This window comes from Oncorhynchus nerka, linkage group LG14 (genome assembly GCF_034236695.1).
Source record: "Oncorhynchus nerka isolate Pitt River linkage group LG14, Oner_Uvic_2.0, whole genome shotgun sequence".
Lineage (NCBI taxonomy): Eukaryota > Metazoa > Chordata > Actinopteri > Salmoniformes > Salmonidae > Oncorhynchus > Oncorhynchus nerka.
Genome location: NC_088409.1, coordinates 3,755,800 through 3,771,901, shown reverse-complemented (window position 1 = coordinate 3,771,901; position 16,102 = coordinate 3,755,800). Strand labels below are relative to the sequence as shown.

The 16,102-nt window shown below is 42.9% G+C and overlaps 1 protein-coding gene across 1 annotated transcript in view; it reads left to right on the top strand.

The window, feature by feature from the left end:
- The window catches only part of LOC135575090 (sperm-associated antigen 1A-like), a 180,157-nt gene extending 165,379 nt beyond the window's left edge, over positions 1–14,778 (top strand). The window contains exons 10-11 of the mRNA XM_065027269.1: positions 10,746–11,171; positions 14,250–14,778. Of these exons, the coding sequence (XP_064883341.1) occupies positions 10,746–11,171; positions 14,250–14,375 (552 nt within the window). The 3' untranslated portion in view covers positions 14,376–14,778. The remainder of the gene's footprint in view (positions 1–10,745; positions 11,172–14,249) is intronic.
- The last annotated feature ends 1,324 nt before the right edge of the window (positions 14,779–16,102 follow it).

Genomic DNA, 16,102 nt, shown 5'->3' with positions numbered 1-16,102 from the left:
GACACAGCTAATGTAATAATGGGGAACGACACAGCTAATGTAATAATGGGGAAGGACACAGCTAATGTAATAATGGGGAAGGACACAGCAATAATGGGAAGGACAGCTAATGTAATACTGGGGAAGGACACAGATAATGTAATAATGGGGAAGGACACAGCTCATGTAATAATGGGGAAGGACACAGCTAATGTAATAATGGGGAAGGACACAGCTAATGTAATAATGGGAAGGACACAGCTACTGTAATCATGGGAAAGGACACAGCTAATGTAATGGGGAAGGACACAGCTAATGTAATAATGGGAAGGACACAGCTAATGTAATAATGGGGAAGGACACAGCTAATGTAATAATGGGAAGGACACAGCTAATGTAATAATGGGGAAGGACACAGCTAATGTAATGGGGAAGGACACAGCTAATGTAATAATGGGAAGGACACAGCTAATGACACAGCTAATGTAATAATGGGAAGGACACAGCTAATGTAATAATGGGAAGGATGTAATAGGGAAGGACACAGCTAATGTAATAATGGGAAGGACACAGCTACTGTAATAATGGGAAGGACACAGCTAATGTAATGGGGAAGGACACAGCTAATGTAATAATGGGGAAGGACACAGCTACTGTAATGGGGAAGGACACAGCTAATGTAATAATGGGGAAGGACACAGCTAATGTAATGGGGAAGGACACAGCTACTGTAATGGGGAAGGACACAGCTACTGTAATAATGGGAAGGACACAGCTAATGTAATAATGGGAAGGATACAGGTAATGTAATAATGGGGAAGGACACAGCTAATGTAATAATGGGGAAGGACACAGCTAATGTAATAATGGGAAGGACACAGCTAATGTAATAATGGGGAAGGACACAGCTAATGTAAAAATGGGGAAGGACACAGCTAATGTAATAATGGGTTAAGACACAGCTAATGTAATAATGGGTTAAGACACAGCTAATGTAATAATGGGGAAGGACACAGCTAATGTAATAATGGGAAGGACACAGCTAATGTAATAATGGGAAGGACACAGCTAATGTAATAATGGGGAAGGACACAGCTACTGTAATAATGGGGAAGGACACCGCTAATGTAATAATGGGGAAGGACACAGCTAATGTAATCATGGGTTAAGACACAGCTAATGTAATCATGGGGAAGGACACAGCTAATGTAATAATGGGAAGGACACAGCTAATGTAATAATGGGTTAAGACACAGCTAATGTAATAATGGGTTAAGACACAGCTAATGTAATAATGGGGAAGGACACAGCTAATGTAATAATGGGGAAAAACACAGCTAATATAATAATGGGGAAGGACACAGCTAATGTAATAATGGGTTAAGACACAGCTAATGTAATAATGGGTTAAGACACAGCTAATGTAATAATGGGGAAGGACACAGCTAATGTAATAATGGGAAGGACACAGCTAATGTAATAATGGGAAGGACACAGCTAATGTAATAATGGGGAAGGACACAGCTACTGTAATAATGGGGAAGGACACCGCTAATGTAATAATGGGGAAGGACACAGCTAATGTAATCATGGGTTAAGACACAGCTAATGTAATCATGGGGAAGGACACAGCTAATGTAATGGGGAAGGACACAGCTAATGTAATAATGGGTTAAGACACAGCTAATGTAATAATGGGAAAGACACAGCTAATGTAATAATGGGAAGGACACAGCTAATATAATAATGGGTTAAGACACAGCTAATGTAATAATGGGTTAAGACACAGCTAATGTAATAATGGGGAAGGACACAGCTACTGTAATAATGGGAAGGACACAGCTAATGTAATAATGGGTTAAGACACAGCTAATGTAATAATGGGAAGGACACAGCTAATGTAATAATGGGGAAGGACACAGCTAATGTAATAATGGGTTAAGACACAGCTAATGTAATAATGGGGAAGGACACAGATAATGTAGTAATGGGGAAGGACACAGCTAATGTAATAATGGGAAGGACACAGCTAATGTAATAATGGGGAAGGACACAGATAATGTAATAATGGGGAAGGACACAGCTAATGTAATGGGGAAGGACACAGCTAATGTAATGGGGAAGGACACAGCTAATGTAATAATGGGAAGGACACAGCTAATGTAATGGGAAAGGACACAGCTAATGTAATGGGGAAGGACACAGCTAATGTAATAATGGGGAAGGACACAGCTAATGTAATAATGGGTTAAGACACAGCTACTGTAATAATGGGAAGGACACAGCTAATGTAATGGGGAAGGACACAGCTAATGTAATAATGGGGAAGGACACAGCTACTGTAATGGGGAAGGACACAGCTAATGTAATAATGGGGAAGGACACAGCTAATGTAATGGGGAAGGACACAGCTAATGTAATGGGGAAGGACACAGCTACTGTAATAATGGGGAAGGACACAGCTACTGTAATAATGGGGAAGGACATAGCTACTGTAATAATGGGAAGGACACAGCTAATGTAATAATGGGAAGGACACAGGTAATGTAATAATGGGGAAGCACACAGCTAATGTAATAATGGGGAAGGACACAGCTAATGTAATAATGGGAAGGACACAGCTACTGTAATGGGGAAGGACACAGCTAATGTAATAATGGGGAAGGACACAGCTAATGTAATGGGGAAGGACACAGCTACTGTAATGGGGAAGGACACAGCTACTGTAATGGGGAAGGACACAGCTACTGTAATGGGGAAGGACACAGCTACTGTAATAATGGGAAGGACACAGCTACTGTAATAATGGGAAGGATACAGGTAATGTAATAATGGGGAAGGACACAGCTAATGTAATAATGGGGAAGGACACAGCTAATGTAATAATGGGAAGGACACAGCTAATGTAATAATGGGGAAGAACACAGCTACTGTAAAAATGGGGAAGGACACAGCTACTGTAATAATGGGGAAGGACACAGCTACTGTAATAATGGGGAAGGACACAGCTAATGTAATAATGGGGAAGGACACAGCTAATGTAATCATGGGTTAAGACACAGCTAATGTAATAATGGGGAAGGACACAGCTAATGTAATAATGGGGAAGGACACAGCTAATGTAATAATGGGTTAAGACACAGCTAATGTAATAATGGGAAAGACACAGCTAATGTAATAATGGGAAGGACACAGCTAATATAATAATGGGTTAAGACACAGCTAATGTAATAATGGGTTAAGACACAGCTAATGTAATCATGGGTTAAGACACAGCTAATGTAATAATGGGAAGGACACAGCTAATGTAATAATGGGGAAAGACACAGATAATGTAATAATGGGTTAAGACACAGCTAATGTAATAATGGGGAAGGACACAGATAATGTAATAATGGGGAAGGACACAGCTAATGTAATAATGGGGAAGGACACAGCTAATGTAATAATGGGTTAAGACACAGCTAATGTAATAATGGGGAAGGACACAGATAATGTAATAATGGGGAAGGACACAGCTAATGTAATGGGGAAGGACACAGCTAATGTAATAATGGGAAGGACACAGCTAATGTAATTGGAAAGGACACAGCTACTGTAATAATGGGAAGGACACAGCTAATGTAATGGGGAAGGACACAGCTACTGTAATAATGGGGAAGGACACAGCTACTGTAATAATGGGGAAGGACACAGCTACTGTAATAATGGGAAGGACACAGCTAATGTAATAATTTACATTTACATTTAAGTCATTTAGCAGACGCTCTTATCCAGAGCGACTTACAAATTACCCGGACAACAGCACTGCACCCCCCACAGCAACTCACCCAAGCCTTCCCCATTTCTCCTTCTCCCAAATACGTTCAGCTGATGTTCTGAAAGAGCTGCAAAATCTGGACCCCTACAAATCAGCCAGGCTAGACAATCTGGACCCTTTCTTTCTAAAATTATCTGCCGAAATTGTTGCCACTCCTATTACTAGCCTGTTCAACCTCTCTTTCGTGTCGTCTGAGATTCTCAAAGATTGGAAAGCAGCTGCGGTCATCCCCCACCATGGCCATTTTTTTCCTTTACCTCCCTTATCTCACCTCATTTGCTTACATCATATATAGACTTGTTTATACTGTATTATTGACTGTATGTTTGTTTTACTCCATGTGTAACTCTGTGTCGTCGTATGTGTCGAACTGCTTTGCTTTATCTTGGCCAGGTCGCAATTGTAAATGAGAACTTGTTCTCAACTTTGCCTACCTGGTTAAATAAAAGGTGAAATATATATTTTTTTTAAAGAACAAATTCTTATTTTCAATGACGGCCTAGGAAGTGGGTTAACTGCCTGTTCAGGGGCAGAACGACAGATTTGTACCTTGTCAGCTCGGGATTTGAACTTGCGCTAGTCCAATGCTCTAACCACTAGGCTCCCCTGCCGCCCCATGAATATTTGTGTTGGAACTTGACATCAGTTGGAAAGGCAGCACATGTATCTGTTTATGTTTCCCTTCCAATGAGCTTATCATATAAACTACAACGCGAAAAGTACGGTTTACTTCACTTTTAATCATGTCAGCACAGGTAACAGCCGTTTACAGTCTTTTCTTTAGTTTTTCATTCTTACTCTTCCCAATTCACTTAAACTATTTTTCTTTATTTCCCATGTGCTTCACCAGAGTACCCCCTAGTGGCTGGAACTGTATTAAGCCCCTTACATTTAATTGCTACCTGATTCAAAAGTAGTGGACAGAAATGTGGGCATACTATAAAACAAGTTAAAATAAAATAATGACAACCACATCTTGTTCTTTTTGAATTCAGCGTTTTTTAAGTCAGGGTAGCTTGGTGATCATGGCCACGTGTAACAGCATTGATGTCCTCTCTGGTACCAGAACTGAATTGAGTATTACTAAACCAATATACCCTCAACTATACAGACACACAGCAATGTAGTGCTGCTGACCTGGGTTCAGGACCCACTAGGGGAGTCACTCTACATTCTAAGGGGCGGCACGTAGCCTCAAGGTTAGATCATTGGGCCAGTTACCGAAAGGTTGCTGGCTCAAATACCAGGTCAATTCTATGGCAGCCGGGTCACCTGGCGAGCACGGGGTCAGAAGGTGATCCACCATCAATTGACTGGTGGCACAGGATGGCCCTCGCACCTAGGGAAGGACACAGCTAATGTAATAATGGGGAAGGACACAGCTACTGTAAAAATGGGGAAGGACACAGCTAATGTAATAATGGGGAAGGACACAGCTAATGTAATAATGGGAAGGACACAGCTAATGTAATAATGGGGAAGAACACAGCTACTGTAAAAATGGGGAAGGACACAGCTAATGTAGTAATGGGAAGCACACAGCTAATGTAATAATGGGGAAGGACACAGCTAATGTAATAATGGGGAAGGACACAGCTAATGTAATAATGGGTAAGGACACAGCTAATGTAATAATGGGGAAGGACACAGCTAATATAATAATGGGGAAGGACACAGCTAATGTAATAATGGGTTAAGACACAGCTAATGTAATAATGGGGAAGGACACAGCTAATGTAATAATGGGAAGGACACAGCTAATGTAATAATGGGGAAGGACACAGCTAATGTAATAATGGGAAGGACACAGCTAATGTAATAATGGGGAAGGACACAGCTAATATAATAATGGGTTAAGACACAGCTAATGTAATAATGGGTTAAGACACAGCTAATGTAATAATGGGGAAGGACACAGCTAATGTAATAATGGGTTAAGACACAGCTAATGTAATAATGGGAAGGACACAGCTAATGTAATAATGGGGAAGGACACAGCTAATGTAATAATGGGGAAGGACACAGCTAATGTAATAATGGGGAAGGACACAGCTCATGTAATAATGGGGAAGGACACAGCTAATGTAATAATGGGAAGGACACAGCTAATGTAATAATGGGGAAGGACACAGCTAATGTAATAATGGGAAGGACACAGCTAATGTAATGTAAATAATGGGAAGGACACAGCTAATGTAATAATGGGGAAGGACACAGCTAATGTAATAATGGGGAAGGACACAGCTAATGTAATAATGGGGAAGGACACAGCTAATGTAATAATGGGGAAGGACACAGCTAATGTAATAATGGGGAAGGACACAGCTAATGTAATAATGGGGAAGGACACAGCTAATGTAATAATGGGTTAAGACACAGCTAATGTAATAATGGGGAAGGACACAGCTAATGTAATAATGGGGAAGGACACAGCTAATGTAATAATGGGGAAGGACACAGCTAATGTAAGGATAATGTAATAATGGGAAGGACACAGCTAATGTAATAATGGGGAAGGACACAGCTAATGGGGGAAGGACACAGCTAATGTAATAATGGGAAGGACACAGCTAATGTAATAATGGGAAGGACACAGCTAATGTAATAATGGGGAAGGACACAGCTAATGTAATAATGGGGAAGGACACAGCTAATGTAATAATGGGGAAGGACACAGCTAATGTAATAATGGGGAAGGACACAGCTAATGTAATAATGGGGAAGGACACAGCTAATGTAATAATGGGAAGGACACAGCTAATGTAATAATGGGGAAGGACACAGCTAATGTAATAATGGGGAAGGACACAGCTAATGTAATAATGGGGAAGGACACAGCTAATGTAATAATGGGAAGGACACAGCTAATGTAATAATGGGGAAGGACACAGCTAATGTAATAATGGGGAAGGACACAATAATGTAATAATGGGAAGGACACAGCTAATGTAATAATGGGAAGGACACAGCTAATGTAATAATGGGAAGGACACAGCTAATGTAATAATGGGAAGGACACAGCTAATGTAATAATGGGTTAAGGACACAGCTAATGTAATAATGGGAAGGACACAGCTAATGTAATAATGGGAAGGACACAGCTAATGTAATAATGGGGAAGGACACAGCTAATGTAATAATGGGTTAAGACACAGCTAATGTAATAATGGGTTAAGACACAGCTAATGTAATAATGGGGAAGGACACAGCTAATGTAATAATGGGGAAGGACACAGCTAATGTAATAATGGGGAAGGACACAGCTAATGTAATAATGGGAAGGACACAGCTAATGTAATAATGGGGAAGGACACAGCTAATGTAATAATGGGGAAGGACACAGCTAATGTAATAATGGGGAAGGACACAGCTAATGTAATAATGGGAAGGACACAGCTAATGTAATAATGGGGAAGGACACAGCTAATGTAATAATGGGGAAGGACACAGCTAATGTAATAATGGGGAAGGACACAGCTAATGTAATAATGGGAAGGACACAGCTAATGTAATAATGGGGAAGGACACAGCTAATGTAATAATGGGAAGGACACAGCTAATGTAATAATGGGGAAGGACACAGCTAATGTAATAATGGGGAAGGACACAGCTAATGTAATAATGGGGAAGGACACAGCTAATGTAATAATGGGAAGGACACAGCTAATGAAGGACACAGCTAATGTAATAATGGGGAAGGACACAGCTAATGTAATAATGGGTTAAGACACAGCTAATGTAATAATGGGAAAGACACAGCTAATGTAATAATGGGAAGGACACAGCTAATGTAATAATGGGTTAAGACACAGCTAATGTAATAATGGGGAAGGACACAGCTAATGTAATAATGGGAAGGACACAGCTAATGTAATAATGGGGAAGGACACAGCTAATGTAATAATGGGTTAAGACACAGCTAATGTAATAATGGGAAGGACACAGCTAATGTAATAATGGGGAAGGACACAGCTAATGTAATAATGGGTTAAGACACAGCTAATGTAATAATGGGGAAGGACACAGCTAATGTAATAATGGGGAAGGACACAGCTAATGTAATAATGGGTTAAGACACAGCTAATGTAATAATGGGGAAGGACACATATAATGTAATAATGGGGAAGGACACAGCTAATGTAATAATGGGTTAATACACAGCTACTGTAATAATGGGAAGGACACAGCTAATGTAATGGGGAAGGACACAGCTAATGTAATAATGGGGAAGGACACAGCTAATGTAATAATGGGGAAGAACACAGCTAATGTAATGGGGAAGGACACAGCTAATGTAATAATGGGAAGGACACAGCTAATGTAATGGGAAAGGACACAGCTAATGTAATAATGGGAAGGACACAGCTAATGTAATGGGAAAGGACACAGCTAATGTAATGGGGAAGGACACAGCTAATGTAATAATGGGTTAAGACACAGCTACTGTAATAACGGGAAGGACACAGCTAATGTAATGGGGAAGGACACAGCTAATGTAATAATGGGGAAGGACACAGCTAATGTAATGGGGAAGGACACAGCTACTGTAATAATGGGGAGGGACACAGCTACTGTAATAATGGGAAGGACACAGCTAATGTAATAATGGGGAAGGACACAGCTAATGTAATAATGGGAAGGACACAGCTAATGTAATAATGGGGAAGGACACAGCTACTGTAATAATGGGGAAGGACATAGCTACTGTAATAATGGGGAAGGACACAGCTAATGTAATAATGGGGAAGGACACAGCTAATGTAATAATGGGGAAGGACACAGCTAATGTAATAATGGGTTAGGACACAGCTAATGTAATAATGGGGAAGGACACAGCTAATGTAATCATGGGTTAAGACACAGCTAATGTAATGTAATACACAGCTAATGTAATAATGGGGAAGGACACAGCTAATGTAATAATGGGTTAAGGACACAGCTAATGTAATAATGGGGAAGGACACAGCTAATGTAATAATGGGAAGGACACAGCTAATGTAATAATGGGAAGGACACAGCTAATGTAATAATGGGTTAAGGACACAGCTAATGTAATAATGGGTTAAGACACAGCTAATGTAATAATGGGGGAAGGACACAGCTAATGTAATAATGGGGAAGGACACAGCTAATGTAATAATGGGGAAGGACACAGCTAATGTAATAATGGGTAATAATGGGGAAAGGACACAGCTAATGTAATAATGGGGAAGGACACAGCTAATGTAATAATAATGTAATAATGGGAAGGACACAGCTAATGTAATAATGGGGAAGGACACAACTAATGTAATAATGGGGAAGGACACAGCTAATGAAATAATGGGTTAATACACAGCTAATGTAATAATGGGGAAGGACACAGCTAATGTAATAATGGGGAAGGACACAGCTACTGTAATAATGGGGAAGGACACAGCTAATGTAATCCTGGGGAAGTACACTGCTACTGTAATCATGGGGAAGGACACTAGATAATGTAATAATGGGAAGGACACGGCTAATGTAATAATGGGTAAGGACACTAGATAATGTAATCATGGGGAATGACACTAGATAATGTAATAATGGGGAAGGACACAGCTACTGTAATAATGGGGAAGGACACAGCTACTGTAATAATGGGGAAGGACACAGTTAATGTAATCATGGGGAAGGACACAGCTAATGTAATAATGGGGAAGGACACAGCTAATGTAATAATGGGGAAGGACACAGCTAATGTAATAATGGGGAAGGACACAGCTAATGTAATAATGGGGAAGGACACAGCTAATGTAATAATGGGGAAGGACACAGCTAATGTAATAATGGGGAAGGACACAGCTAATATAATAATGGGTTAAGACACAGCTAATGTAATAATGGGTTAAGACACAGCTAATGTAATAATGGGTTAAGACACAGCTAATGTAATAATGGGGAAGGACACAGCTAATGTAATAATGGGGAAGGACACAGCTAATGTAATAATGGGTTAAGACACAGCTAATGTAATAATGGGGAAGGACACAGCTACTGTAATAATGGGGAAGGACACAGCTAATGTAATAATGGGGAAGGACACAGCTAATGTAATAATGGGGAAGGACACAGCTAATGTAATAATGGGGAAGGACACAGCTAATGTAATAATGGGGAAGGACACAGCTAATGTAATAATGGGGAAGGACACAGCTAATGTAATAATGGGTTAATACACAGCTAATGTAATAATGGGGAAGGACACAGCTAATGTAATAATGGGGAAGGACACAGCTAATGTAATCATGGGGAAGTACACTGCTACTGTAATCATGGGGAAGGACACTAGATAATGTAATAATGGGAAGGACACGGCTAATGTAATAATGGGTAAGGACACTAGATAATGTAATCATGGGGAATGACACTAGATAATGTAATAATGGGGAAGGACACAGCTAATGTAATAATGGGGAAGGACACAGCTACTGTAATAATGGGGAAGGACACAGCTACTGTAATAATGGGGAAGGACACAGTTAATGTAATCATGGGGAAGGACACAGCTAATGTAATCATGGGGAAGGACACAGCTAATGTAATCATGGGGAAGGACACGGCTAATGTAATAATGGGGAAGGACACAGCTAATGTAATAATGGGTTAAGACACAGTTAATGTAATCATGGGGAAGGACACAGCTACTGTAATCATGGGGAAGGACACTAGATAATGTAATAATGGGAAGGACACAGCTAATGTAATCATGGGGAAGGACACTAGATAATGTAATCATGGGGAAGGACACAGCTAATGTAATAATGGGGAAGGACACTAGATAATGTAATCATGGGGAAGGACACTAGATAATGTAATAATGGGTAAGGACACTAGATAATGTAATCATGGGGAAGGACACAAAGCGGTGTCTAGATGGTCACAAGCTGTCTTCCTGTCCTCCTGTCTTCCTGTTCTCCGTCAGGTTGAGGGGACTGAGGACGAAGACCGTCAGGCTGCAGAGCCAGACAGGACCAGAGCAGCAGAATCAGAGACAGCAGAAACATCAACAACATCCACATCAACCCCAGGCCCAGCAGAGAACCACTGTGGAGGAGGAGGAAGAGGAGGAGAGGAGGAGGAGGAGGCAATAACCATCAACCTCCAGCCCTCCAACGCCTACGAGTTCAACCAGTCCCTGAACGCAGCGCGGGCCCAGTCCAACCTCCCAGCCTGTGCTGAGCTGCTGAGCCGTGTTCCCCCTGAGACTCTGCCCGTCTACCTCAGTAATCAGCTGGATGGACACACAGTCAGCTTCATTATGCAGAGCCTGGACACACAGCTCCTACAGAAGGACCCTGACCTCGTCTACCAGCACCTCAGCCATCTACACACTGCTGACAGGTTCTCGGTATGATCTAGAAGCTTCACCTTTGGCCGACCCCATTCAAAACGAACCACAATGAACCAACGTCGCGCTGCTCCTCGCCTTTTACAAGTCTTCGCATGTTAAATGCGATCTTGGTGAACGTCTGGGAAAATGTCCTTTATAAGTCAAGTGCAGTGAGATGATGGTGCTTTGGGGTTCGTTTTGAATCCCGGAATGAAATTAATGTATTTTTCATTCTTGTTCAGTGTTTTGGATCTTTTTATTTGGCTAAACTAGACAGTCTGTTGTCAGGTTGTAGTGCTGACCACTGTGTGTCTCTACTGACCACTGTGTGTCTCTACTGACCACTGTGTGTCTCTACTGTTGTCAGGTTGTAGTACTGACCACTGTGTGTCTCTACTGACCACTGTGTGTCTCTACTGTTGTCAGGTTGTAGTACTGACCACTGTGTGTCTCTACTGACCACTGTGTGTCTCTACTGACCACAGTGTGTCTCTACTGACCACAGTGTGTCTCTACTGTTGTCAGGGTGTAGTACTGACCACTGTGTGTCTCTACTGTTGTCAGGTTGTAGTACTGACCACTGTGTGTCTCTACTGACCACTGTGTGTCTCTACTGTTGTCAGGTTGTAGTACTGACCACTGTGTGTGTCTACTGACCACTGTGTGTCTCTACTGTTGTCAGGGTGTAGTACTGACCACTGTGTGTCTCTACTGTTGTCAGGTTGTAGTACTGACCACTGTGTGTCTCTACTGACCACTGTGTGTCTCTACTGTTGTCAGATTGTAGTACTGACCACTGTGTGTCTCTACTGTGACCACTGTGTGTCTCTACTGACCACTGTGTGTCTCTACTGTTGTCAGGTTGTAGTACTGACCACGGTGTGTCTCTACTGACCACTGTGTGTCTCTACTGACCACTGTGTGTCTCTACTGTTGTCAGGTTGTAGTACTGACCACTGTGTCTCTACTGACCACTGTGTGTCTCTACTGTTGTCAGGTTGTAGTACTGACCACTGTGTGTCTCTACTGACCACTGTGTGTCTCTACTGTTGTCAGGTTGTAGTACTGACCACTGTGTGTCTCTACTGTGACCACTGTGTGTCTCTACTGTTGTCAGGTTGTAGTACTGACCACTGTGTGTCTCTACTGACCACTGTGTGTCTCTACTGACCACTGTGTGTCTCTACTGTTGTCAGGTTGTAGTACTGACCACTGTGTGTCTCTACTGACCACTGTGTGTCTCTACTGACCACTGTGTGTCTACTGTTGTCAGGTTGTAGTACTGACCACTGTGTGTCTCTACTGTTGTCAGGTTGTAGTGCTGACCACTGTGTGTCTCTACTGACCACTGTGTGTCTCTACTGACCACTGTGTGTCTCTACTGTTGTCACCATGTAGTGCTGACCACTGTGTCTCTACTGTTGTCAGGTTGTTGTACTGACCACTGTGTGTCTCTACTGTTGTCAGGGTGTAGTACTGACCACTGTGTGTCTCTACTGACCACTGTGTGTCTCTACTGTTGTCAGGTTGTAGTACTGACCACTGTGTGTCTCTACTGACCACTGTGTGTCTCTACTGACCACTGTGTGTCTCTACTGTTGTCAGGTTGTAGTACTGACCACGGTGTGTCTCTACTGACCACTGTGTGTCTCTACTGACCACTGTGTGTCTCTACTGTTGTCAGGTTGTAGTACTGACCACTGTGTCTCTACTGACCACTGTGTGTCTCTACTGTTGTCAGGTTGTAGTGCTGACCACTGTGTGTCTCTACTGTTGTCAGGTTGTAGTGCTGACCACTGTGTGTCTCTACTGTTGTCAGGTTGTAGTGCTGACCACTGTGTGTCTCTACTGTTGTCAGGTTGTTGTACTGACCACTGTGTGTCTCTACTGTTGTCAGGTTGTTGTACTGACCACTGTGTGTCTCTACTGTTGTCAGGTTGTAGTGCTGACCACTGTGTGTCTCTACTGACCACTGTGTGTCTCTACTGACCACTGTGTGTCTCTACTGTTGTCAGGTTGTAGTGCTGACCACTGTGTGTCTCTACTGACCACTGTGTGTCTCTACTGACCACTGTGTGTCTCTACTGACCACTGTGTGTCTCTACTGACCACTGTGTGTCTCTACTGTTGTCAGGTTGTAGTACTGACCACTGTGTGTCTCTACTGTTGTCAGGTTGTTGTACTGACCACTGTGTGTCTCTACTGTTGTCAGGTTGTAGTGCTGACCACTGTGTGTCTCTACTGTTGTCAGGTTGTAGTGCTGACCACTGTGTGTCTCTACTGTTGTCAGGTTGTAGTGCTGACCACTGTGTGTCTCTACTGTTGTCAGGTTGTAGTACTGACCACTGTGTGTCTCTACTGACCACTGTGTGTCTCTACTGACCACTGTGTGTCTCTACTGTTGTCAGGTTGTAGTACTGACCACGGTGTGTCTCTACTGACCACTGTGTGTCTCTACTGACCACTGTGTGTCTCTACTGTTGTCAGGTTGTAGTACTGACCACTGTGTCTCTACTGACCACTGTGTGTCTCTACTGTTGTCAGGTTGTAGTGCTGACCACTGTGTGTCTCTACTGTTGTCAGGTTGTAGTGCTGACCACTGTGTGTCTCTACTGTTGTCAGGTTGTAGTGCTGACCACTGTGTGTCTCTACTGTTGTCAGGTTGTTGTACTGACCACTGTGTGTCTCTACTGTTGTCAGGTTGTAGTGCTGACCACTGTGTGTCTCTACTGACCACTGTGTGTCTCTACTGACCACTGTGTGTCTCTACTGTTGTCAGGTTGTAGTGCTGACCACTGTGTGTCTCTACTGACCACTGTGTGTCTCTACTGTTGTCAGGTTGTAACCTCTCGTCTCTGTGTGTTAACATCTCTGTGTGTTAACATCTCTGTGTGTTAACAGGTCGTCTCTGTGTGTTAACCTCTCGTCTCTGTGTGTTAACCTCTCGTCTCTGTGTGTTAACCTCTAGTCTCTGTGTGTTAACCTCTAGTCTCTGTGTGTTAACCTCTCGTCTCTGTGTGTTAACCTCTCTGTGTGTTAACCTCTCTGTGTGTTAACCTCTCTGTGTGTTAACCTCTCGTCTCTGTGTGTTACCAGGTCGTCGTGATGCTGCTAAAGAGTGACCATGATCAGATGACTCGACTGTTTGACCGTCTGTCTGCTGTGGACAGTGATGCCTTCAGTAAGAACGATGTGCAGAACCTGGCCAACAAGTACATCTGACCTCTAACCTCTGACCCTGTCTGGCCTGCTGGTGCGCGTCCCAACTAGGTCCCTATTAACCGAGTGCACTATGGAGGGAGTAAGGCACCATTTGGGAACATCGCAGCCGACTTTAAACACGAGTCCAGACTGCAAATCACCTTGCGTCATAAATAACTACTCACTATTATTTTGTAGGTCAAGTCACAATTTACCCATGATACACCACGGTTTTGATGTTCTCAAACGCGACCCTTCACTCTGTCCTGCGTGAAGCTCCCAACACGACGTACTGGATCTATGCAATGTTGCACAGCACGACTCAGAAGATGCTGAACGTGCTCAGAGCATTACGGACCCAAACCGACCCAGAAGATGCTGAACGTGCTCAGAGCATTACGGACCCAAACCGACCCAGAAGCTGCTGGACCCAAACCGACCCAGAAGATGCTGAACGTGCTCAGAGCATTACGGACCCAAAAGATGCTGAACGACCCAGAAGATGCTGAACGTGCTCAGAGCATTACGGACCCAAACCGACCCAGAAGATGCTGAACGTGCTCAGAGCATTACGGACCCAAACCGACCCAGAAGATGCTGAACGTGCTCAGAGCATTACGGACCCAAACCGACCCAGAAGATGCTGAACGTGCTCAGAGCATTACGGACCCAAACCGACCCAGAAGATGCTGAACGTGCTCAGAGCATTACGGACCCAAACCGACCCAGAAGATGCTGAACGTGCTCAGAGCATTACGGACCCAAACCGACCCAGAAGCTGCTGAACGTGCTCAGAGCATTACGGACCCAAACCGACCCAGAAGACGCTGAACGTGCTCAGAGCATTACGGACCCAAACCGACCCAGAAGATGCTGAACGTGCTCAGAGCATTACGGACCCAAACCGACCCAGAAGATGCTGAACGTGCTCAGAGCATTACGGACCCAAACCGACCCAGAAGACGCTGAACGTGCTCAGAGCATTACGGACCCAAACTGACTGATGTAATATATCACATCTCTACCGACCTCTACTAGGTATTTCTCTCTCCAAAGACCTTTTTCACCCTGATCTGTTTTAGAGTTAGTTGACCGGCAGTATATGTTGACATGTTGTGAACTATTTAGCTTTTAAAAAACATTCATGCATAGGTACAATGTTCCAAGATATCTGTCAGCATTTCCCTGCTGGGTCCGTGTTCTGCGGGTCAGGTCCATTCTCCAGCCTGCAGAACCTTTTCAAATCAGATAACAACCATAACAATGTATGACTACTTTTCCAGGCTGCTTTGACTGGCCAATAGGACGGTTGATTTCTTTCGCTGCTTTGACTGGCCAATAGGATAGTTGATTTGTTTCGCTGCTTTGACTGGCCAATAGGATAATTGATTTGTTTCCTGGGTTTGAAATAATAAAAAAAATGTGGAAGGGACAATGAATTCCAAGCTTGAAAGACATAACGACTTGAATTGACCGGGCTAGCTTTAGCCCCGGAGGCTATTGTTGTTGTACAGCTTTATCATGCTGATATTAAACTAGATTAATGCATGATGCATACATCACAATATTAGCCAAGCGTATAAACGATCCAAACAGCACTATTTCCTCTCTGGGGTTCAAGGAGTATATTTCCTCTGGGGTTCAAGGAGTATATTTCCTCTGGGGTTCAAGGAGTATATTTCCTCTGGGGTTCAAGGAGTATATTTCCTCTGGGGTTCAAGGAGTATATTTCCTCTCTGGGGTTCAAG